Below are 26,625 nucleotides of genomic sequence, written 5' to 3' on the forward strand. Positions count from 1 at the left end.
AGCCCCATGTATTTCACAAATGTGAAATAACACAAAACGAAAAGGAATTTAAAAAAAAAAAAAAGCCCTGCTCCCCCAGCAGTCACTTCTGCAACTCCTGTCCCATAGAGTTAGGCCTGGCCTCCCACTCCTGGTGGTGTGACCTGGCATGTGGGGAGTGCCAGGTAGGCTCACTCTGAAAGTCCCTTCCCAGGCCCTACTACCCCCTAGAGGAGGCTAGTGTGTGTGTGGGGGGGGGGTTTGGGATTCAGTGGGGAAGGGGAATACATAAAAGGGGGATGGGGAGAGGTCCTGAAGGCTAATGAGGGGCTGAGGCTCAGGCCTGGTCTACGCTCGCGGGGGAATCTAAGTTACGCACCTTCAGTTACGTGAATAACGTAGCTGAAGTCGATGTACTTAGACCTACTCACAGCGGTGTCTTCGCTACGGTGAGTCGACTGCTGCCACTCCCCTGTTGACTCCGCCTGCGCTTCTCACGGTGCTGGAGTACAAGAGTCGACAGAGTGCTCGCGGGTTGATTTAGTGCGTCTAGTCTAGACACGATAAATCGACCCCCGCTGGATCAATCGCTGCCCGCTGATCCGGCGGGTAGTATAGACATACCCTCAGTGTAGTAAGAGGAATATTTAAGGACAGTAGTGTTGGGATTTCTGGGGATTGAATTGGAGAGGGAGATTATGTAAAGGGGGAGGGATTCCTGGGAATAATGGGGGCTTAATGGGGGGGTAGGGTGCAGTTTATGGGGCTAAAGGGACTGGGGGATGAGGTTCATTGTGGGAGGAGGAATATATTTATATTTATATACCTTTAAAAAAGAGTGGATGAGGTCCCTGAGGATGTGATGCGGGGACTGACAAAGCCCTGGCAGGGATGATTTAGTTGGGGATTGGTCCTGCTTTGAGCAGGGGGTTGGACTAGATGATCTCCTGAGGTCCCTTCCAACCCTGATATTCTATGACTGGAGTAGGAAGCAGTAGTGTTTGGGAAGATCTCTGATTTCCTGTGGGGTTTGTGTCACTAAGTGGGGATGGGAAGTGGAAGTTATCTGTGGACTGCAGTACTAGGTAAATTTCAAGGGGGGAACCCTAAGGAGCTGTCTGGGGCATTTTGGGGTGAGGGGGTGGGTTAATGGAGGCGTGGGTTGGTGCGTGTCTTAAGAGTAATAATGGTTAATGAAATGATATAAGAAAATGTTGGATTTAGATACTTATATATGGTCATTTGAGATATATTAATGTAAGTGTAGTAAAAAGAAATAAAACACATTTGTAATAGATAAAAGAGGAAAAAATCCTGAAAAATAAAACATTTCTCGGAACCCTAGTTATAGATATTTTTAGGTCCATTCCCATCATACACGCACCTCCACATAACAGGCCCAACAGGCTTAATTCCAATAAGGAATAGAATAGAAAATAAAATAGATTTAAATAAAAATATGTCTGTAAAATACTAAGTGGCTACAGAATTTTTCTTACTGTCCAAAAATTTTCTGCAGCATTAACTCATTGAAATATTCAAGATCCCATTTCAATTTGAAATGGGGAATAGTATTTAGAAATCTGTCTAGGTTCTTACATGGTGCCAGTCACCATGGTACCTGATGAAATTACAATCTTTTAATAAGGAAATGTTGACCCACAACATAAACATACATAACACATTCAAACTGGCGTGTGCTCTTCTTTTCAGCTTCTTATATCTTCCAGAGAAGTTTAGGAATTCTCTTTCAGTCTTGAACATTTTAGGACTCAAACAATAAAGATTTTGTTGAGAATTTTTTAAAAACTTGATGTTAAATTGGTTGAAGTAAATGACAGTTACAAGTGCAGTATACTCTTGTGCAAAATAAATAACACCTTTACCATTTTTAAAACACAACTAAGCTTTAACTCCAAGGTAAAGATTTTTGTTTGGGCATCTTTTATTAAGTGTGAAACTTATTCCTGAAAACATTTTTGCCACTCCTTATTCATATACAGTACAACAGGCATTTTGAGATAGATAAGAATACAAAGACTATTTGTATCAGTCTCCATAGCTTTAAATTTTAGTATGTGTGGAATGCTGGTATGCTTCTTGGGATACATTCCAACTAAGATACTGCATGGTTTTTTTGGTATGGGGTGGATGGATATCTTTTAAGAATTGATACTGAATATAGTGTTCAATCAGTAAGTACTATGTGGGGGGGGGGGGGTTGTTCTTGTTTTTAGACCTTTTAACTCTCTCTAAAAGAGAGTCATTTCCACAAATTCTAAGTTATACTAATTTTGCAAAAATGATCAGAAACTGGATGTCTTTCAAATAGGTCTTGAAATTAAAAACCAAAACAAAAAAAAACTTTTTTTAAAGAGCTTTCTGCTCCCTTGCCAAAGTTTTATAAGAGCCTTTTAAGCAAGAAAGAAACTATGGTCTCCATACTGCACTTGGAATTACTAGTATGTACCCCCTGTGCCCATACAAAGTCCCGATGAAGTAAAAACTGAAAATAAAGATAGCAGTGAACATTAACACTGTTGTGGAATAAGTGAGTTTTCAGAGGGGATTTAAGGTTCCAAGTCAGCAAAGCACTAAGAATGTGTTTGAGTCCTTATGAAGTCCGTTTGACTTTAGCATAAGAATAGGCTTACTGTAAGTCTAAGTGCTTTGCTACTGAGGCCTGTATGAGAAAGGGGTAATGTCTTGGTGGACTGAAATGGGAAGAAGGGCCTTCCAAGCACAGAGGGATGGCAGGAAAAAGTCAAATACTTGTGGGAGAAAGGAATGAATGGAACATCAAGTCTGCCATTGTTGGCAGAACAGAGTTCGCAGGAGGGATGCAATAATATCAATTGTGATTTTTAACTGGACCTTATTAAACCTGCTCATAGACCAACCACAGTGAGCAAATGGTCTTTGTCTAGGGAGCAGACTGGAAGATGGGGAAAGGAGCCCCCTTACTGTAGCAAGTGGTCTTATGAGGGAGGTATAGTCATAGTATTTGTAGTGCAAACCTATATTTAGGTGTGGCAGAATTCAATTTGTATTTCTTTTTTGTGACTGATATCGATGTTTGCTTTAAAGCACTTTTTAAATTTTAATTTTTTAATTTTCACAGTTGTCATATTTATGGGGGGGAGAGTTCAGACAGCAAGGGTCAGACAATCATGACAGACATTCAGATTTAAAAAGTTAAAGCTTTATAACTGTTAAAATGAAAATTGTCAACATCAAATGTCACAATATACAAAGTAAATATCCTTAAATCAAACTAAGTTCTTAATCAGCATTTTTTTCTTCGCATCCTGTAAACTTTTATTATTGGTGGAAATTTTTTTTGCTGGTTCGGGTGCATATGGTGAAATTGACATTTACTGGTGATAAAAATCTAATTCTTCCAAGCATACCTATGCTTGTAGATGTGTTTGTGTAAGAAAAATGGTATTTTTTTTCTGTAAATAAAGTTTTCCCCAATAACTTCTCATTTTGTTTCCAATGAGACTTCATCTCTATTTAGAAGATACATTAATCTAAAATATATCTTGCCACATCCTTTGAATGGCTCACGCTATGCTGGGATATGAATAATTTTTTTCATTTTGGCTTCTGAACTGTCTTGTTAGAGTGAACGAGGAATGCTTACTCTGCTCAACAGTGTAGTATTTAGTAATTAGCTAGCTGAACCTTACTTTCCACTCCTGGTATGCATTGTGGCTCTTAAAATGAGGTCATGTTGGTCCTTTTCTGTGATCTTTGGGTTATGTATGATTGAATTATTAGCAGTACTGTGGCCTAAATTACTTACTTTAGCAAAAATGAAGATCTCAAACAATGTCCCTGAATCTTTTAATTTTTAACTCTTGTCACAAGGTATATCCATAATGGCAAAAAGTTGCCAATATTGGTGGTATGCTTCTGTCATACATGCATAATTGCATTGAATTTCATGGATAAGTTATCTCCCCTGGTCTCAAAAATATATATTCTGCTTCACAGGAATCTGTACGCTATTGCAGCTTTAAAAAATATTCTGTGCTGCAATTATATCTCCAAACTCAAACATAGGGAGCGTAACTATGAGATGGACTTCGGCTGTCATGTCATGTGGGGCTAGTCCGCTTCCCCTTTTGGCTAATACAAGGATGGTGATCTGCCCAGATATCAAGCATGCTGAAGAGATGTTCTGAGACAACTCTTGCAAGGTCAAAGATCAGCTGTGGTAGTGGCCTACAACTTGGTGCTCAAAGCTCATTTAGAGCCAAAAAATTTGTAAGTGAAATTTTGCAGTGCTTTGAATGGTTAATAAATTCCACCACTTTCATTCCAACTTGTCTTCAGCCTCCATCCAAAATATGAATATATACATTTATTTGCAGAAGACCTCCGTGTTTCTTGTCTGTTCACGTGGGATTTATATTTACAAAGACTGAGTGCAGCAGGTCTGTAAGAACAATTGCTTTGATCTCTGCCAAACTTGTAAATTTAAAAATAAGATTTGCCATATTTACAGTATATAGCTGTATGATATCTAGATGATTTTTTGGTATTTTTTTGGTTCAGGCTAGAATCCTGATCAAGAAAATGAGAAACTGCTGTAACTATATAGAACCCACTTGCAAATAAAGTAGGGGAGCGAATGGAAGAAAACTGCTGTGAACAAGGGGATTGATTTGGATACAGGGCTAGGATTTGGAAAATATGGCTTCTGGTCCAAATCCTTAACCTCTCTCTTGGCTCCCCATCTGAATGATGGGAGGGGGAAGTAATGCTAACCTACCTTTTATAATGCATTTTTTAAATGATTAGCATGGAAAGTGCTATATCAGTGATTATAAACTGAATAGGGTTGGAAGATGAGACCAAATTCTTCTGAGGGGCAGAATGTAATCCAGTTAACTTGTGGGATACTATGACCCTGTTCAGTTTGCTGATATCTAGTCAGTGTATTATGACTAGCTTTGGCTCCTGTGTTCACTTTATTTAAAAAAAAGTTAGCTGTACTGTATGTTAACTTGATCACTAATGTGGAGTGCATGTGGGTGGCTATTTGCATGTGTCTTATTAGAAACCTTGCAGGGTCCTACAGCCTGGGAGCCAGCCTGACCCCAGAAGCGTACACAGCAATGAAACAGCCCCACAGCTCAAGTCGGCTGGCCAGCCGTGCATGTCTAGTTGCTGTGTAGATATAGCCTCTGTCAGGAATTTTAGAGTTAGGCAGTTTAGACTGCCCATCCCCTCTCAACTGCTTGGGTTCTCATCTCTTGCCACTTATGGTGTCATGTCACTAGTTCTTTGGTCCTAGTCCACCAGTAAAATAGGCAGGCAAGACAGACGTTTCTAATGTATAAAACAAAATAATGAAAATCACATGCAAACACAATGTTTTTGTTTTGCAGGTCACTGTAAAAGGTGCTTGTAGCAGTAAAAAGTTTTCATGTAAAAGTAAATTGGTCTTATCTGCTGTGAAGAAATACAAAATTAAGAAACTGATCTGTTCCTTGACTTGTCTTGATCAAGCTGACTTCACTTTTAATGAGCTAAAATATTCATGTGCTTAGTATTAGTTTCTTAAAAAATATCATATGTTCAGTTATGTGGTGAATTTTCCTGTCACGCTTCAGGTTGTTTTTAAACTCCGAGCAGGAACGTGACTTATAAAAGCGAACGTTGATTACTGATTTGGGGAAGGAAACCCTATCTTTCTTTGTATGAGCTTGTGCACTTCCAGTTTGGCTGTGTTACTTATGAAGCAACTTAACTTTAAATGATTTGAATTGCAAACACTGGTGTGAACTAAAACATATCTACCTCTAACCACACTGCTCTTTTAAACTTTCTTCAGCAAAGATTTCTATCTTCTAGTACTTCTATCCTGCTGTGTACCTTAGCTAGAGCAGTGTCCTTTATAGAAGAAGAAAATAAGTGCTGATAATGTTCTAGTACAGGCGCTAGACTATTTTTGAGAAGTAGGCTTTTGTACTTTCTAACGAATAGTTCAGATAATTTTCAGAGCAGCTGTTTGACCTTGTTGGAAATCTGTATTTCCCATTGGGCTTTGGGCTATTATCTAGCAGTACTAGTTCAGTTTTAAGCTTGGATTTTTTTTAGTTTTTTGCATTTTTTTTCTACCCTGGCAAATCTGAACAAGTTGAATGCATATACGTGATGTGAAAGGTGGAAATGTACTATAGAATACAGCTTTAATGAACATATAATGGTATCTAAAGAGTAATTCTATTAATATAATATCAAATGAATGGCTTATCTATAATGTGTGTAGCTCTTGTTACTTGAGAATAGCGTTGCGATTGCTGAAAACAGGTATGTTTTAATTTTCATAGGCAGGTTTTCTGAAGACGTCTTGCATATGAAGTGCTAAAGTTCTAGCTGAGAATACTGTGTGGTAATCTTAATAGCAACATCATATTGCTACACTTAACTAAAAATTTGCTGATAGAGGTGTTAAGCACTCTACAAGATGTACAAAAACGGTCCCCCTCATATTAGTGTTAAGGGCCCCAGTATTTGTAGAAGTGTTTGGTAGCTTGAAACTTTTCATGCCATGCCTTGCCTTGCCTCTCTGGATGCCTAAAGTTAATCAAACACCGCAACTACCACAGGAGTGCTATTTTGTTTAACCATGCAGAGCATCTAAGCTCAAGTGTTGAGCTTGATGCTGAGCTCTGGGGCTGGGAGTGTGTTGTGGAAAATCCTTAGGGAGGAGGAAAGGAGTCCAGTTTATTAAAATAACCACAGATAATTTCCTCAGGGGGAATAGTTACATGTAAATACCATATAAACATTCTCATATGTTAGAATATGGAAATGGCACTTCAATATACAGTTTAATCTGAAATGAAAAACTGGTAACTTGAGATATCAAGAGAAAATTTTTAGAAGTCTCCAAATCAGTGGTGGCCAGAAGGGACCACCAGATCATCTTGTCTGATCTCCTGAATATCATGGGCCACCAACACCACTCAGCACCCAAACAGTAAATCCAGCAACCAAAATGAGGCCAAAGTATTACAGGAAATTAGACTTATGTGCCACAGGAAGAGAATAGGAGGGACCGAAGGGCACCAGTGGCAAGGAAATGATTAAGTGATATATAGCCAGATAATCCTGGAAAGTTACCTGCATCCATGTACTGCAGAGGAAGATGACCTCTCCCCTAATCTGACATGGCGAAAATTCCTTCCAACCTCACAAATGACAATCTGGTTAAACCCTAAGCATCTGAGCAAGAACAGCCAGCCGTGTGTGTGCACGCTCGGTGCCATCTGGCCCTCCTCTTCCAATGTTCCATCTCTAGCCATGGCCACCCCTGATGCTTCAGAGGAAAGAGATTTAAAAAAAAACAACTAGTGGGAGGGGCAAAATCCCTTTTGGGTGACTGGTTGAAACACTGAAGCATGAATTTTTGGGAATATAAGAGAGAAACTGGGAGTGAGCCCCAGTTTATTCCATTTGTTGTTAGGCCAACATGGTTCTTTAGCTTAAATAGCATTTCCTTCTCCCTGGTATTTATCCCCTAGTGGTATTTATAGAGAACAGTGGTATCCTCTCTCAGCCTTCTTTTTTTGTTTGTTTTCCAAGTCTCCTCTCATAATATAGGCCCTCCATTCCCTTGATCATCCTAGTAGCTCTTCTCCACACCTGTTGCGGTTTAAATTCATCTTTCTTGAACATGATTGACCAGAACTCTACACGGTATTGCTAATGAGATCTTACAATGGCATTTTAACACTTCTCTATCTCTACTGGAAATGCCTCGCCCAATACATCCTAAAATTGCATTAGCCTTTTTCACAGCCACATCACATTGGTGGTTCATAATCCTCCTGTGATTGACCCACACAGCTAAGTATCTCTCATCCTCTGTTGCTTTCAACTGATGAGCCAAGAGGAACAAGCCAGAGAGACCCCAGAGCTGAAAAGTATAAATGGCCTTTTCTGCAAGCTTCTGTACTTGTGAATAACTTGTAACTTTGCTACAAAGGTATACTTTGTTTTGTTCAGTTTCTTTGCTAGCCTAGTCTAGAGGTGTGCTAGAAATCTTTGAACTGTACTGCTGGATTTCCATTTTTTTTGTAAGTCATACTCCTTCCCCCCTCAAGAATCTCCTTGCTCTAACCGTGGCTATAATTCAGCTTTGAATGCCATGAGGCTTTTCTGTTGGAACCATTCTGGACTTTAGAGGATGTAGGTTTATTCCTCATTTGAATGTGTTCATATTACCCAAGAGGTCTTTACTGTGTTCCTAACTTCTGTCCACACCTTTTCCTCTAACTTGTTTTTATTAAACATCCTGATGCTATTTACTTACTTCATTGAAGACAGAGATGTAATGAGAACTACTAAGCATTTTGGTTTGGTTTGGTCTGGTCTGTCCTTACTCTCTTTAGTAGAGGACCAAAACTTAAGAGTTTTATGTGAAAATCATGCTAGACATAACTGAAAATTCTTGGGCATTTTAGAAGTATAATGTAGTGCTTGCTGTTTGTGTTGTCTAAAAGTACAGTAGTTTATGGGTTACCATGCAAATTGAGTTTAACTGAGAGATGTAATTCTTTCCTTTCCCCCATGCCTCCTCCACCCTCAAAGTGCATGTTAAAAGGGCTCTTATATTTTCAGTGTAGACACTTCAGATCTCATTGCTGGTCCAAGATCCTTTAATTTATTATTTATATCATGTCCAAAAGTGCTTGTTTTTACTCCCATAATTCAGAGTTAAGATTTAAAATTTTGGAATATCACCCCAATACACCTCCGCTGTTTCATGGTGTCATCTGTTTTGAAGTGGTAATACCATTCTGTATCAAATCATTTGGAGTTGCAAGAGAGGGGTATACTTTCCTCTGTCCCAAACAGAGTCTGTGTGTGTCCTCCACCATCCCAATGTTGTGTTTTTGTTTGTGGCAGGCTTGTGGCTTGGCCATGTACAACAGTGAGTCATCTAGTCTGCCTCAGTTTGTTCTTTTGAACCCAGTGCTGAAAACATTTGACTTGGGGGGGAAAAACCATTGAGTTTTGTGATTGGGGTAGTGGGGAGGGAACTGCTTACGCCTTTTTTTAAAAAAAAGTGTAAGAATATTTTTGTCTTCCATAGCTCTTTCTGAAACCTAATATTCCAGAAATTGGGGATAGATAATATTTTTGGTGGTTTTGCACCCCTGAAAGTAAGGTTTTATAATGGAAAATGACAAGTTCTCTAGACTGGCACAGCTCTAATGAAGACTAGCAGAATAAAGAAAAAATCAGAACACAAACCCTGTACAAAGCAGGCATTACATTTTTTGTAGACAAGATGTGTGACACCCCGGTGGGGTACAGTCTGGATTGTGGGACCGCTGTGTCTCCTTTAACTCTCGGGATCAGGGTACCTTTCACAATTCTGTACTAGAGACAAGCAGCCCCTTCAGGCTTCACTCTCACACAGCCATTAGCATGTGAAGCCACACCCAAAGTTACATGCAGGCTCTCAGTCTTTTATGAACTATACACAGGGATTCATCTGCAAATCCCCCAGCCTTGCAGCCCGGAAATGTACCTTCTGACGCTGCTCAAGACCTTCTCTTGAACAGTGCAAGCTCATTAATTAGTTCGCCACTTCATCAAAGGATAGTGGACATGCCACCAGCCTTTATAATCGAGCAGATTCTCCAAACACTTTTAGACAAACTCACTGGTAAAGATAAAACATTAAAATAAAATAGATTTTAAGTAATTATATGAGTGTTAGGCATAGAGGTCAGAGTTGGTTACATAAGAAATAAAAGGTAAAATCAGTCTAAATCCTAAGCTTTATCTGACTAAGCAAGATTTGAATTGAGCAGTTTTTCCTCATCCCACTAGATGTAAGCAGTTCACAGTTCTAATACACAGGCTGAATTCCCTGCTCAGCCTGGGACCAGTCTCCCCAGTTCCAAGTCTTTTCTTCCAAACGTTCTTGTTGCCTTTGCAGTGGGTGGGGGTAGAGAGAGGTGGACTCAGGATTCCACTGTCCCTTATTTTATACTCTGTTCCAGTGCCCGGAAAAATATTGACTCAAACATGGAGTCAAGCATCACATGTCCTGATACCTTGCTGAATCACAGAGTTAAGCAATCCCCATTGCGTAGGGCTTGAGCAACTCTCTTACTGAATCTTAAATCTCTTGTTTACGATTCCTCTGCTGGTCGATGGCTGGTGATTGTCGCTTAACACCTGTCTGAGTGTGGGTCACTCACTTTGTTGCCAGTTTAGGGCTAGCTGTGAGCATCTCCCAGACTCTCAACATATTTCAGTAACAAGCATGTAGCAAAATCTCATAACTCCATATACAATAATGATATACATATTTTGACAAAACAATGAGTTTCAATAAATCATGACATTTCATAGGATAACTTACAAGGCATTCTTTATACAAAATATCATAGCCTTATACACGTGGTGCATGAGGGGGGTTACAGGGTGCTATTTTCAGGTACAATGTCACAGGATGAAATGCAGTACGGTCAAATGCAGAGGACGCCACATAGGAAGGAACAATCAATTGAACACATACAAAATAAGAAATGACTGCCTAGGATGGAATACTACGGAAAGGGATCTGGAGGTCATGGTGGATCACAAGCTAAATATGAGTCAACAGTGTTGCAAAAAAGCAGACATCATTCTGGGATGTATTAGCAGGAGTGTTATAAACAAACACGAGTAATTCTTCTGCTCTACTCTGCACTAATTAGGCCTCAACTGGAGTATTGTGTCCAGTTCTGGGCGCCACATTTCAGGAAGGATGTGGACAAATTGAAGGTCTAGAGGAGATCAACAAAAATTATTAAAGGTCTGGAAAACATGACCTTTGAGGAAAGATTGAAAAAATTGGGTTTGTTTAGTTTGGAGAAGAGAAGACTGAGAGGGGAGATGATTTTTCATTACTACTTTCACTACCCACTCAGCTTTATTAACTGCATGGTATGATTTTTTTGGGCTGGCTTAGGAAAATTGTTAGATGAAATTATAAATCAGAATTACTTAAAGTCTAAAACGACAAATGGTCCCACTTTACAGGCAACTTGAATTTCTTTCACAGGATATCCTGTTTAGTCTCCTAAATTTTTATTAATGGCTTATGTTCTCAGTCAGCAAGGATTCAAGATGAACTAATCTGCAGAAGATCTAATATTTATTACCTCAGTTTGGGAGGCCAGTTGTGTATAGTGTACTAGCATACATATAGCGCACTGTAGTTGAATATTGCTGTAAACCTGTCATGATGAGCCAGAGAATGTAACTCTAATTTAACTGGTCTGATTACTTGGATTTAGTCCTGTTTTAAACCATTTTCAAAACTTTAGTAATAATACTGGTGAGTTCAGCAAGTCTTGAAAATTCCACTTGCAATAGTGAATACTAAACTCCTCCATACCAGCCACCAGAATCTTAAGTCCTCACAGAATTTACTATTTCATTTAGGAGAAAAAAGCTTCAGCCCCATAATTGGTTTACGTTCAGCACAATCACTAAATGCTGTCTTCCTGAGTCCGTACACAGCTTCAGTATCTCTGCTGCTCATACAATGGCTTTGCCAAGCAGAAATAATATAAAACTAGTAAGAGTCTAGTCCATTTCACTGTTACTGCTCAGAACTACAAGTATGACTGATGGCAACTTGTCATGTTAAGGAGTTGACCCTCAACTACAGTGTTGTGCTTGTCAGTAAACATTTCGCACCCTGATTTATTGAAAGTTTGTCAATTATTCCCACTTGTCAGGGTTGTTAAAAATTATTTTGCCATGAGGTCAAACAAAATCCAATTTGGAAGCGCCGCACAATTTTAGTGTATTTAAATTCTGTGTAGATTCACTGCTGGAATTTTTTATCAGTTCTTCCAGCAGCTCCATCTCCCCAGGCTCAAGGACAAGGTTAAAAAAAAAAAAAAAAAAAAAAATTACAAATAGTGGGATTAGCTCGTAGTGCACTCCCACCCCCACCAAAAAATCAGTCTTTCCCCATGTCCCACCGAGTAAAATCTGCGGTGCACTGGCGCTTGGGTAAGCTGAGTCTTCTGTGTAGAACAAATAATTGTTTCTTCCTTCTACCTCAAAAGGCTGGTCTCTGTAGTCATAGCTTTCATGGTACTGATCATAGAATCATAGAATATCAGAGTTGGAAGGGACCTCCGAAGGTCATCTAGTCCAACCCCCTGCTCAAAGCAGGGTCAGTCCCCAATGTAGAAGTGAACTGTGTTCTGTATTCAGTTTAGTAGTGTAATAGTCCTCCTTGTGAAGGTTGATACAGATGTTCATCCCTCTGTAATCCTGCTGAATTTCATACCTTACTGGTCTTGCTGTCAATAATATGTTTCAATATGAAATATGTCGTCTCGTCTTGGTCAGACTTACGTTGGTATAACTACGTAGCTCAGGGGTGTGGAAAATGCACACCCCTGAACAACCAGTTATAGTGACCTAACATTCAGTGTAGACAGTGCTATGTGAACAGGAGGGGTTTCTCCTGTCAACATAGCTACTGCCTCTCAGGCAGGTGGAGTACCTATGCTGATGGGAGAAGCTCTCTATGTGTAGACAAGCCCTTAAAATTGCATTCCGTAGCCTACTCGACTGAGCAGATCAAAGTTAGCTATGAATTGGCCTGTAGCCTGTAACCTAGTTATTTTCAAACGACAGATTTTTCATACCTTTTTGCACATCATGTTGCCTGGGAGCTAGTCTGTTGATGGTATGCATAGAGAGCACTTGGAGAGTTTTGTGCCTTCATGTTCATGGCTGAATTTGGACTGACTTTTTCTCCAGTCTTAACTCTGTTAAAGTGAAAAGCATTGGAAGACTTCTTTCGAAGAAAAATTTGGCTCTTGAATGTTCAAAGAATTAATTAACGTAGTAGGTTTTGCTTTTTGTTTTTGACCAAAGAATCTCAAAGAATATAGGCACTTCACTTCTTTTCTAGTGTTAGTCTCATATCGTTTAAATATTTAAACTAAGAGGTAGACCCTCCTGTGAATCAACACATTTGTGTAATGCTGACCGTTTGGGCTTAGACTGGCAGAAACTTGTGTACTGCTCAGCTAGGAATGTATTGTGTTGCTTAAAGTGGTAAACTAACCTGTGCAGAAATGCATGCGTTGTTAAATCAATACATTTATTCTAAAAATAGTTATTCAGTTCCTTTTTCCTTCCAGTCATTCTTTAATTCCACACCGTGTGTGCACGCACGCAAAATGCACATGCATAATTTTTGTACTGGCATTTTTACTGCTGAAAGTTTTCCCTACTCAGAAGGAGAGAATGGATCTGGATTTAAAACACAAAGTAATTCCCACTCAGTGGTATCGTCAACTGAGATCGGGGCGGTTGTTGCATTAAATCATTTAAAATGAGATGCCGCTCCTCCTTCCATCAGAAGTTCTGCTTCTTAGGTGGTAATGCTCTGAATCTTATTTTGTCTGTTTTTCTTTTTATTTAAATGTACGTTGATCCTTACTGTATTGTATTATCTTGCAGATTTTTGTTTGACTGCAGTGAAAGTTGAAGGGCTCATTTCTGTGTAGTGCCCAAGCTACTTAGAGAAGCCGGGGAGTGATGGTGCAGGCAGCTGTTTGTGGATTCCCTGATACTGAGCTGGTTAGCCCCGTTGGAAGTTAGACCTTACACCAGTGGAGGATCAGGCAGAGCAGAGTTGTGCGGTACCTTCATCCCTTCTTTCCCTGAACTGGCCCTATGTTGTGATGCTTGGGAGGGGACTGCTGTTTCAGGAGATTGCTCTGCTAGCTTTACTTTACAGGAGAAGTTTCCCCTATACAGTACATAGGGAAACTTCGCCTGGCCAGTTAAGTCCTGAATCCAGCCACTTTGACGCAACAGTGGTGTAAAATGGCTCTAGCATAAGTGAGAATTTGGTCCTAAGTGTATTACTCACTTTTTTTGGTTTTCTTTACCTTTTTAGGAGTCGCTTTAAATCTTAGTCTCCTCTCCACTGTGATAGGGAGAACTTTCTTCATTAATTAGCTACCAGTATGGTGGATTTTAATTTAAATTGTTCAAAATGCAATCTCTTTGGCCATGCATTGAAGCAAAGTGCTGGTTGTGGATTATGCCTGTAATCTCTTCCCGTAGGCAAATAGTTTCCAGAAAGATTAGGTTCACCTCTCTCCTCATTCCAGGTTCTGTAGAATTTTTTAATCAAATTGGGACAGTGATATCCTTGATACACTTTAGTCAGGGTTTGCAAAATAAATCCTCCACCTGGAGGGGTATGTCTGCTAGTCAAAGTAATATGAAAGCCCCAATGGGGGAGGAATCTGACCAGCAAGGTGTGGAGACCTGTTGATGGGTAGCAAGAGGGTACAGGGGCTTGAAGGGGGGACTCCATTTTTCTTACCAGCCTCTTAATAGTATTCTCCTGCCAGACTGGAAGCTCCACCACTTTCAAGCAGCTAGAAGGGAGACAGGAGTACTATATCCCTTCTACACCATCCAGAGACTGCTAGCTGCTGCATGGAAGGTTGAGGATTGGGGAATGGAGAAGTCTCTCTGCTATTTTGCCCTCCCCAGTCTTTGTCTTAAATTGCTTTGTGTTACTCTCATGAGTAGCTCCAGTGCCCGCCTTTGCTGCTGTTCATAATTTCTACAAGCAACAGTAGTGTGAAACTGACATGATTAAGACATCTCTGGGTTTTAAATGGCTTCCATTTACGGCATAATCATTTATTTAACTGCAGTCTCATGACCTTTCTTGTTATCCTGGATCTTATTCTTCTACAGTGGTGGGGCGAGGAGTGTGGGAGTTAATTACAGATCCATGAAATAGCACCAGCCACTTTAGATTTTGTTAAAGGTCCTTGGTAGTAATGAAAGCAGCTGTCAGGTTACTAAATTCTGCTTTCTTGTCTGATTGACGTGTCTGTACTCCAACTAGACTAATGGTGAATGAAAAGTTCCCCTTTTCCTGTAATGATGGAACATCACAGTAATTTGTCTGAGAGCAGAAGAAAGTGTGACCTAATCAGGAAAAAAGCTTCAAACTTGTATTCTGTCAGGCAAAAGGAGTGACCAATTTGGGGTGCTTTGAATTTGGACTGTGTTTATTATAATGAAAGTCCTTTTTCACTTCGGTATATCTTGCAGGAAATATTGTCTTAATGTTCCTGAACATGGACTCTTTGGTTTCGGCTACTACTCTACACAATGGGGTCGTCCCCCCCCACATTTGCAGTAGATACATTGCGGAAGGATTTGTGTATTTTGTAATGCAGGAAGATTATGCATTGCATTGAGATTCTCTATTCTTTCAAATCTCATTGTACAACTGTATTCAGAACTGTGTTTAAGTCCAATTTTGAAATAAGAATCTGCAGCTTGTAAATAAATAGCAGTATTACCCATAAATAACAGCAGAAATAAGTTTATCCTCTAAATCCACATTTGAGACTTGTAAGGCAAACTGGGAGCGGCTCCAAACTCTACGTAACGGAGGGCCATGTTGGTAATTTACCAGGAACCTGAGGGATGCACCTAAATGGAGCAGTTTGCTGTAGCTGCCCTAATCTTAAATTTTGAGAAATTTGAACCATGAATGCTACAGATCCTAATGGTCTGTCATTCTGTATTAAAGGTAAAGGTAGCTGTGGATTAGTGTATATAACTCTGAACCTCATTAGGCCACCCATTCCCTAATGCAGTGGCTCTTTGGATGTACTACTTAAGATGGAAATGGTTGATGGAGGAACTCCAATCCCAATCCAAGAGTTTCAATATGAATGGACCATAACGAGTGGGGTTAATCTTTGCGAATGTCAATTTGCTGGCTCCCCCAGCAGCACTCTGTTTCCCCACTGCTGCGTCATGTTCCTCAGCTGTAGAAGCGCTGACCTTCCTTGTCAAGCCTCATGGAGCAGCGAGGGGAAATCTGTTGCAGCTCCTTTTGGTAGTGGGAGGAGGCAGTGAGTTAGAGCCATTCAGAGGAATGTGCCTTCCTTGCTCCAAAAATACAGTGCTATCTGAGCACTGATATCTCTCATCTCTTCCCCCACCAAAATGCATCATTTTAACTTCGGAGGAAGGAGTCATCATCCAACCATCCCATCCCTTTGGTCTCTCCCAAGCTGGCTTCATAAGAAGTGAGGGAAAGGATGGCCCTTATTTCCTTAAATAGTCTAGAACTAGCTGCTGAGACTAGGTGCCTGACTGCTTTTGCTCAGTCCCTGCAGCCCACTCCCCATGCCTGGCAGCTCTGAACCACCTCTTAATTCCCACAGCTCTGTAACAGGGGAGAGGTTACCCTTTGTACAGACATTCTCAAGATGATATTCTCCAGTGTTGGTTTGAGAACTTCTGCTACAAATGTCATTGATTGTGATCTGTCCTGGAACTAAAAAGCGAGACTGGGGCGGGGCTGTCTAAATGTGTGGCTAACTTGTTTAATATTGTTCCCATTATTTTTGTTTGCAAGATTCAAATTTTTCCCCGCTTGAAGGAAGGGAAGAAAGCTTCAAGCTATCAACACAGTTCTTCTCGTGCTTGCCTTTTACAGAGTTTGAGATGGTATCCCGTTAACATTGATGTACCAGCCAATTGTTCCTGTTTGGGGAGAGAGCATTCATGTTTTACAAAAATATATGCATCCCGTTTTCAGTAACTTGTTGGGCATGCATCTGGTTTTCTTGGAGCTATTTTTAAACATTGTGTGTGCTGAATGTTCCTCCAGGCAGATGTCTTTCTACATGTTTTTGTGCAGAGCCTAGTACAGTTGGGCCCCAGTCCTAACTGGGACTTCTGGACCATCACCATATTATGATTATTAATACAAATTATCTATGCTCTGGGATTGAGGCTAGATATGACAGCAAAAGTGGTGAAAGGATAGCTGAAGTGAGTTCTTGAGAGAACTATAGAAAGAACAAGGTTGCTTGGAGTAAAGCTGTCTCTTTTTTTTTTTAGGTCTCTCGCATTGTCCCATATTCTGTTACAGGCATAGAAATGGAAAGGCAAGAGGGAACTGTAGTAGCTGTAGAGTTATATATGCTGCTCATTGTACATCTCAAGATTTAAAAAAAAATAAATACTACAATGGTTTGTGGTTTTGTTTTAGGACTTGGAACAAGGAGTTCAAATATTGCTTTATTTCTTGAAGTCTGGTCCTAGTTTACAACTTTGTTAATATTTCTGACTTTCTGGATGGCTCCACAAATGAGTTTTTTCCTAAGGCCCAATTGTATTTTATAAGCAAGAGTGTTTAGAGTCCATCCCTCTTTGATCTTTTGTCTATTTAGATTTGAAGTTCATCAGAGCATGAACAGAGTGTGGGTGTTAACAGCACTGAGCACAAAGTTGGTGCTTAACCAATTCATCATCATCATCATAATTATTTTATTATTATTTATTTATTGTATTTACTAAGTTATTCTGGAAGCATGGCTTCTTTTTCATTAACCAAACACGAGTCAAATGAATAGGTTCTTATAAGCTCTTTTCTTCAAATACCTGGACAAAATGCTGGACTTACAGGGACATGGTGGGTGAGGTAATATCTTTTATTGGACCAGTTTCTGTTGGTGAGAGAAACAAGTTTTTGAGCTTACACAGAGCTCTTCTTCAGGTCTGAGTAAGCTCAAAAGCTAGTCTCTGTCACCAACAGAAGTTGGGTCCAATGAAAGATATTACCTTTCCCACCTTGTCTCTCTAATATACTGGGACCAACATGGCTACAACAACACTGCATACAGCAATGGACTTACAGGGAACTTTTTTCACAGCGGACATAGTCTGAAGCTTATAAAAGAAGTCAAGAGGAGTAAATGAAATAAATTACAACATTTTAACATAGATACATCTGTAGCTAGATGGTGGGGCTCAGTTCTCTTGATATGAGAGCAGGGGCCCAAAGTTAGCCTGAAATACAGCTTTTCTTCAGGTCTTTGGGTCCTTGTCTTTCTCTGTTCTCTAGAACTTGTATTGTCTTAAACAGGATTTTTCAAGGCATGTAACACAGCCCGTAGAGATAAGACAGAAGCTAAAGCAATATGAGGCCTTCAGCTAACTTCCTTACTGATCGGGGCTTAGGTAATTTAAATTAAGAGCGTTGTTGGTTAGCTTACAGGAAACGTTTTCTGTCATAGGAACAATTCTTTTGAGAGGTCAGTGAATCATGGAGCAGCAGGCAGAAGATACCTAAAATAGGGCTATGAGGAATCGGCCTTACAGGTCAAGTGTTTGTACAGTGCCTAGCACATAGGGGCCGTGATCCTGGCCAGGGCTCATAGCCATCAGTGTAATACAATTAATTAAAATAATATGACCCAGATGTGTCTGTCTAAATATTGCTTTTAGGATAATGGATTAGGAAGTCAGAAAACTTGAGTTTTCTTTCCAGCTCAGCCATTGACCTTGAGTATATCAGTTAACTTCTCTGCCTTGGTTTCCCATTGTCCTTTGTCCATCTTGTTGCTGTTTTGCAGTGTTCCAAGAGTTGGAGACTACACCCTTAATTTTTTTAGGTTTGCTGTGCCATGCAAACAACTGTTATGTAGTTTACCTAACTTTCAGGTAGAAGTCTGAACGCTCAGGCTGGTAGACAGGTGAAGCCTATCTTTAATGTATCAAAACAAAATAGCTCTAGTAAATATTTGCGTTAGCCAACACAGATGAAAAAAAATGTCTGTTACTATAATCAGACACCAGGGACCTTGGACATTAAGTCTGTAACCATAACAGTAGTTGAAACCAAAACATAGCTCCTGAGTGGCACAACTCTTAACTATCTGTAGTGTGATACAAGGCAGTCTGAGCTGAAATTTAATGTCTAGTTATTTAAGCTGAATAGATGATTTTACATAGAAACTATATTATTCAGTGTCATTGTTCTGTGTCCGTTGTCTTGGTTTGTTTGGAAGTGTGCTTGTGGTTGCATCCTGATATTACTGACTGAACTGGCATTTGCTTTTTAATTTTAAAACTGAATGATACAGAAAGCAGCTTTTTTATTCACAGCTAAGATTTTGACATTGCCTCAAACATATGGATTTTCAATCTCAAAAGCTATTACAGTTAAGTCAGACTTTCCACTATAAAGTCCTGTTAAACATTTTTTAAAAGTTGCTGTGCTAATATTCTGACACTTACTTACAAAAGGTTTTGTTAGAGTGGACCAAGAATTTGGAACTTGCTACAAAAAGAAAAAAGCATGGCCACTACACTTGCCACGTTCAGAGCAAAATGTAAAACTTGCCTCTTTCCCTAAGCTTCCCCTCAATAGTACCTTAAATCTCAGATTCATTAACAGGGTTTTTTTAAAAAAAACTCTCCTTTTTTGGCATCGAAAGAAGATGGAGCACAGATTTTTTTTTTTAAAGCTTGTGGGAGATGGAACTGGGTTCTACCTACAACAATTCAGCTATCTTTTTTAAAAAAAAAGGACCGAGGCCTTCATTTTTAATATTTTTTTGTTCTTTGCTGACAACAATTTTGCAGAAGTTAAATAAGATACCTTACTAGTAATGAAACTGAAATGAGACCGTTGAACTGAATTATAGTCTGTTTTTAATTTTAATTTAGTTCAATTTAAATTTTAATCTACATTTCAATAGTACAAATTTTCATTAGGTTGGGGCTTTGTAAAACTAATTTAAATTCCTGATGAAAATTGCCTTGACTTAAATTGCTATATCCCTTTGTCAGTGCACATGAATTTTGTTCTAGAAACCTAAACATACCAGACCATTCCTTTTTGTAAAATAAATGTATCAAGCTAATACTAGTTCTTACCCTAGAGAAGCAAAAGCACTCATGTTGCTCTTTTGCAACCTTGTGTCCCTATCTCCCTCTCTCTCTTGGACTTGAAGCATCCTTGATTCCACCTGGGGGATGCTGTTGAGCTCCTCTGAACCAGACTTATATTTAATTAGATTCTGCTTAATTAATGCAAGGTACACAGAGCAAACCAACAAAAGGTATCTTCAGACCTGCCAAGCTTCTCTCACTCATAGGGAAACTCCCTCAGTTGTGATTATGTTAAAAACAGCATCAGCATTCTTTCTCATGGAAGATTTTTCAAAATGGTTAAATAAGACTTAGAACCTTTTTTCTTTTCCCTTATTCACATTCAGACTTTGACAACCTCATGTTTTAAGCAGACAAGTCTTAACGGGGCTCCACATATAATTTGGAAGAATGAGTTCAAGCTTGCCTACATGGAGAAGTTATTCCATAAAAAGGTAGGGTGTGAATTTAAAGCACGGTAGCTATGCTGGAGCAGTTCCCAGTGTGGACTTTCTTCTTCTAGAATAAGAGACTCCACCTGGGCGCCTATTCCGGGATAACTATTCTGGTCAGCTTGACCATGTAAACAAACTCTTAGTTATCTCTGTTCTCCCCAATAGAAGAAAAACGGGGGGGGAGCTTCCCTCCTAAATGCTTCTGCAGAACTTGTTGGACCACTTTGATTAAAATTCTACAAATTAAGGAGGAAGTGTCATTGGCTAGAAGGATCGATCTGTTCAATATACCCCTGGTAGATGTAGTGATGGATAGGGAGTGGAATAAAAGAATGAAAGAGTGGGAATGTTGAACACTCCTTTCTCTGGTCTCCAGTATCCAAGAGTCTTACAGAAAATCATGGAAGCAAATAAATTCAGTTAAGGCTTTTCCAGTATTGGGTATACTGGGTGCTCTGTTTCTTATTACTGCCAGTTGTGTTCAGGTGTCGAAATCCTGATCCCTTAAGAATGTTAGTGTTGTTGTGTAGGAGAGAGTCTCACGTACTAATGTTGGAGTGTGCAAGAGTCCTGGGAAGCACTTAATCAAACATTCATTCCACCTGTACAGTATCAGCATAGCTGAATAACTCTTATACCTTTTGGAATCTAAGAAGTGGAAGAGCATTTCAGAAGCTTTGGAATTCTTAGTTTCCAAAACTCATTAACTTCTGCAAGCTTTGATAATGACAAATGGCGACTATGATGCTGGTCCAGTAGAAACAGTAATCAGAAATGTGTATTTCTTGAATTGCAAGCACACTTGAAAGTATTCTCTGAGGTTTTGGAAGGGTTTTAAACCCTTAATTTTTTCCACTATTGGGGATCTGCCTTGCTTCCAGTATCCAAATGACTGTGTTCCTGTTTGGTGTTGTATGTAAATTGTAATGCTTTAAGAAATAAAACCCTCTTGGTCTGTTTAAGGAATACAAGTAGTGTACTGTTTAAAGTATTTGTACAGCACTGGAATACTGTCTGCCGTTTGTGCTAAATGTTTATTTCCTAGGATTCAGCCCATCTTACTTGTTGACTTAGTACAGCTGTAAAAATTGACCTAATTCCTCTTCTCTCACATGTGAATTTTCTTTCCTAAAAGACGTAAAAGTGTTAAGCTCTGTAGGCTAAAGAAATTCAGAGGCAATTATGCTGTGGGACCTGATCATGCTGCCCTTACTTGGACAGAATTTAATGAAGTTGAGAATTGTCTATAACTTGTTCATTCTCTTTCCTCTAAAAAAGACTTAGGCCTGGTCTACACCGGAAAAATTATATCAGCATAGCTATGTTGAGGTACGTGTGGGAGGGGAGCGGGAGGAGATTGAAAAACATACCCCTGACTGACATAGCTGTCCTGGCACAACCTCCAGTGTAAATGCCGCTATCAATGGAAGCCAACTTCTGTTGCCATGGCTAATTTCGTTCAGGGAGGTGGTGTAGGCTGCAGCTATGCTACGGGGCTGTGCTGGATTGCTAAACCAGTATGGTCTCTGTAGTGTAGACTTATCCTTAGAGAGCCATGTTTTGGGAAAGTGTTTAGAGCTAGTTACTTTCTATTCTATTTCACTGATCTAGTACATGGCTTTATTTTTCCTTAACTATTTCTCATTAAACTAGTATCAAAGTTAATTTCTTGTTTTCCGTTGATCATTATGCACCCTGCCACCCTTCTTTGACACTTATTGATGGTAAAGGTGGAAGATCTTTACAGTGAGAGGACAAGAGAACTATGGCATGATATTGATAAGAAATATTTTTATTTAACTTAGTGTCTAGTAGTACTTGTGACATAACTTTTTGTTTCATTAAAAACATAGGTTTTAACCTTTTAAAAACAAATAGTTTTTCTTTAGTGCCAATTACATTATAAAAGGTCAGACTCCTTTAAAGACTTTTTTTAGATTAGGTGGGTTTGGGCTAGAGGTAGGAAGTGAATTTTTTTCAGGCTTTTTAGCTCTCTTATTCTAGGGTCTAACTAGCATTATCTGAAAATTGGGGTCTTCGGTACATATTTGGAAAGTATCACAATATTCATGTCACAGGTGTCTTGTGGCTTAACCGTCTTGTGCTACTTCAGACTTTGAAAGTTGTTCTCTCGTGTTTTATAGGTCTATGTGTAAACTAGTTTCCCCGTTCCTTTTTGAAATCCGGATGTGCTTGTTGGTGTTGATCCAACTGTACAGCATGTCTAAATAGAAATTAAAAATTCTTATTTATTATCACACAAACTAAAGATTGCACAAGTGGATGATGTTATACTTTAAATGTAGTGTATCAAGGTTATAATTTAAAAAGAGAACTCCAACCCTAAACATCAAGAATTATGGAAATAATTAGCCACAGTAGCCTTTGTGTATAAAAGCTATATTCCATTATCTTTGCAATTATTAGTATTGTTTAATATTAGAATGTCAAAATTCCCCCCCTACTCATTACACAAACACCCCAAAGTCTGAACCAGAACACCAGTTAAGAACTTTTATATAGCTCATGGTTTAAAACTTAACTTCCAAATTTTTTAAACCTTAGGTTAAACCTTAGTTTTAAACCTTAGGTTTAACCTTAGGTTTAACTGTAATGTTACATTCATGATGGAGCTAAAGTAAGAATTTCCTGTGTGCACGTCTCCTAAAACTAGAACCCCATACCTTATGCACTGCGTGCATAAAGTTTGTTGTACAGTGCTAAATTTATAACAGTTTGTGCAGAAAACTGTGTACCTGACAACTTTGTGTGACGCCAGATTCTTGAGTCAAAGGGTGAGAGAAGTCTGGAGTTAGAGTGATGGAAGGTACTGCATATGGGCATGGTTTGGAGGGTTTGCGGGGGGTGGAGCAGGATTTAACAAATCTATAATGAGCTCAAGATACCTGTGCTCTGCTGGAGTGTGGAATTTTTAGTTTTTCAATCCTTGAATCTCCCAGCCTACTGAAAGTGCCTTGATTTAAAGCAGAATTGAAAGCCCTTTTCTCACATTCCCTCTGATAAACACCAGACATACCTCCTATACAGCTGGGAAACTCCACAGAGAAAGTAGCAGCATCTTCACTGGTTTTGTTGAACCCAAGTTGTCTGTTACTATTGAGCTGCTTAAGGTTTCCTGCTTCTACAAACAAACTGTCTCTTCTTGCTTAAGTGGCTTAGCAAGAAGACTGTAAGGAGCTCAATAGATTCCAGTGCCCTGAAGAGATACTAATCTCCCCAGAGTGCCTGGGCTGCTACCACTCTGTCCCTGCAAAATTCATACTGCCTTGCAACAGTTCCTAAATCTGTGGAGGCTGGAATCAAGAACTCTGCAGGGTAATGAGATCTCACGTAGGCTTACTTGACGATTTAAATTCTGATTTGGTTCTCTGGTATAAAATAGTTATTAGTAATACTAAGTTCAAATAAAATTGTCGTATTTGAGACTTAAGTTTTCAAGTTTGACAAAGCCATATTTAAGGTAAAACCTTTAAAAGTAAATGGTATAACTGATGTGCACATCTTATTTTCATCTAAGGGATTTTAACCCTGCTTTGACTGAAACTAAATGCAAATTTAACTATGAAGTTGCTAAAACCTCTATTACTGTATTCTGAACTTGACATGTTCTTGACGTCTTACATTAGAAAGTGTAGAGGAGGCCTTAAGATACACACTTAACTGTGGGGCTGTTCATACATCATGACTATCAATTTCCCAGTGTCTAATATTAGTTGCTGCTTTAATAAATGCTAACACACATCCAAATTAGAAGTTATTAAACACAGAACAAATCAAAATAGATGACCTCACTTTAAACTCCAGTTCGATGCAGGGGGCTAAGTCTGGTATGCTCAGTCTAACAATTAATCCCATGAAACAGGATGGTACGAATGTGTTTTAAAAAAAAATTAAATTACACGTTTTTCTGACCCATGTCTGTTCCCCCTCTCCCCACCCTCCAGCCCCGCCCCCCCCCCCCAAATAGTTTGTGCCAACAGCCTATTGTTAGTGTTTAGTAAGGGGAAAATAGATTCACCGTGCATTAACAATTGTTCATAACGAGCATTATAAAATGTCCTGTTTTGGGCTAAAAGGATTTCTAAGATAAATAGTTGTAATAGTTACAAATATGCATGTGATTTGGTCCTTTCTAGAATTTTTTTCTTTAACCTAAAAAACAAGGTGCAATTTATAAATCTGGTGGGTTATTTATCCTGGTCAGGTAGCTAGTGAGAGTTCAGACTTTTAAAGTATCCTAATAACTAGTCTATAACTTTTTTCTACTGCCCACTCACCACTCATAGTTGCTTGTTACAAAGATTCACCTTCCAACAGGATGAACACTGGCAGAATAAGATTGTTTCATGCACTCCTACTGAGTGGGTCTTTTGACCTTAGAAAGAGAGCTTCTGCCTGTTCTGTGGACACTGACCTCATGACTCTGTGTAAGGTTTGCCCCCTCCCTCAAATTCAGTGGTCCCCAAATTTTTCAGGGTTGCACCTCCCCTTACCTCTGTCTGCATCCCCTCCCCCACTCCAGGTCCGGGAAGGTGGGGAGATGTGGACAGGGGTAAGAGGATTGAGGCTAGGGTTGAGGCCAGGAGTGGGGCCAAGGCTAGAAGCGGGGCTGGGACTGGGTGTGGAGCTGTGGTCAAGGGGCGGGGCTGGGACTGTGGCTGGGGGCAGGGCCAGAGCAGAGCTAGAAGCGGAGTGGGACTGGGTGGCACTCCCTCTCCACCCTGCCATGGGGGCTGGCTCCAGTCCCGCTGTGCCCCCTTGAATGTTCCTTCGCACCCCCGTAGGGGTGCTGCACTACACTCCGCTGCAGGGCAGGGGAAGATAACTGTATGTAGCTTTTGTGAAGCACTTCATTATCTTTTGTGATGAAGGGCAATGTTCAGGGTTGTGTAGCTGTAGCAGAACTTGGGCGGTTTTGACATAGTGGGTGTTACTATTTCATGGGTATTGGCTGAAAATGGTTCAGTGCTTGAGGTGTAGATCAGATTGTTTCCATAGAGTACTGTCTCTTCTCCACTCCCTTCCTTTTGCCCCCACAAAAAACCAAACCAAAATCACACTTGTGCTATTTGCAGACTTTTTTTTTTCCAAATTCCTGACTTCCTTTATACCAGGGTTCCAGCCTCACTAAAGTCTGGATATAAGTGTCAAGCCCAACCATAACATTTCGTTCAGAGTTACGAACATTTCAAAGTCACAAACAACCTCCATTCCTGAGGTGTTCATAACTCTGGGGTTCTGCTGTATTTGTTAGCTTGTTTCCTCCAACTTTTCCTGATAGGGCATGTTCCTGTAGTAATCAGTGAGTGTCCCTAAAAATCCATAAATTTGTGGTTGCACCAGGTTACGGGGTTAGGTATGTTGGGCAGAAAGCTGGAGATAGTTTCCTCAGCCACTTGAAGTTTGGAAACTATAACAGTTTGCTAATAAAAGCAGTGAGTCTCAAACCCTCTGGTTGCAGGCAGGAGCCTTCATCAGCCATCACATTCTTCAGTAATTCACATTCTGTAAATGCACATGCAGGTCATGCAGCAGCCTTTGGGAGTTATAATTCATGTTGCCAATTGCTGAGTTTTATTAAAAAATAAAATAAAATAAAAATGGTGGTTGCAAGGTATACCTTTAATTGACTGTTGTGACATACAAAACTTATTCCGGTTGGAGTGATTAAACTCCCCCCAGTTCCCCCTCTCCACCCCCCACCCCCACCGTTCACTCAGTGTATGCTAGTTGTACTCTCTTCCAGAAAGTGATTAAAACCCAACTGTCAGAGCCAAGTGAACTTGATTTCAATAATATGGATTGCTTGAAGAGTTGATTTGAAATCCTTAGAATTTTATTTCTAGGTCTAGAGTTCACTAAAGAGATTGTGCGCCTGCACATGCGCCTATACATGTGATTATATCGCATGTTCCAAGTACATAAGTGAGTTAATATTGCATAATACCGATCATTTCTTCCGCTTTTTCAGCATAACCCCTATTTTCTAGGAACATCACCCATAGCTATGCTGCAAAGTCCAGTAAACCAATAACCTTTAACACTGCTGCCCCACACAAAGGGTAAGAAGATTTGTTCAATACTAACAACTTTTTTCTCCCTTGCTTTAAGTAGAATTTTCTAAATCTGACATAATTAAGAGCAAAGCCTTTAAATATTTTTGCTGCTATTTTGGTTAGAAAGGAAACTTGGATGTGTCATATGGGTCAAGATGAATGTACTGCTGCTCCTACTCAATGTGTTTCTGAGAACTTAATCAGTATGCAAGTATCCAAAGCATTACTTGAATCAGAATTTGAGAAATCAGCAACCCCTTCACTCTTATCCCTCTTGTCATGCTGAGGAGGCCACCAGTGTTGTGTCCCACGCTAAGAGCAGAATATAAATGTGAGTTTGAAGAGTT

General features: G+C 39.6%; 1 protein-coding gene across 15 annotated transcripts in view; it reads left to right on the forward strand.

Moving 5' to 3' along the window:
• Positions 1-26,625, forward strand: part of FAM53A (family with sequence similarity 53 member A) — a 100,217-nt gene that overhangs the window by 56,646 nt on the left and 16,946 nt on the right. For 6 of the 15 annotated variants that reach the window (XM_043544830.1, XM_037898244.2, XM_037898243.1 and 3 more), the window contains one exon: positions 20,094-20,201. The exons of the other annotated variants lie outside the window; for them this stretch is intronic. In XM_043544830.1, the coding sequence (XP_043400765.1) occupies positions 20,094-20,201 (108 nt within the window). The remainder of the gene's footprint in view (positions 1-20,093; positions 20,202-26,625) is intronic. 15 annotated transcript variants of the gene reach the window in all.

The sequence above is a fragment of the Chelonia mydas genome, chromosome 4 (genome assembly GCF_015237465.2).
Source record: "Chelonia mydas isolate rCheMyd1 chromosome 4, rCheMyd1.pri.v2, whole genome shotgun sequence".
Lineage (NCBI taxonomy): Eukaryota > Metazoa > Chordata > Testudines > Cheloniidae > Chelonia > Chelonia mydas.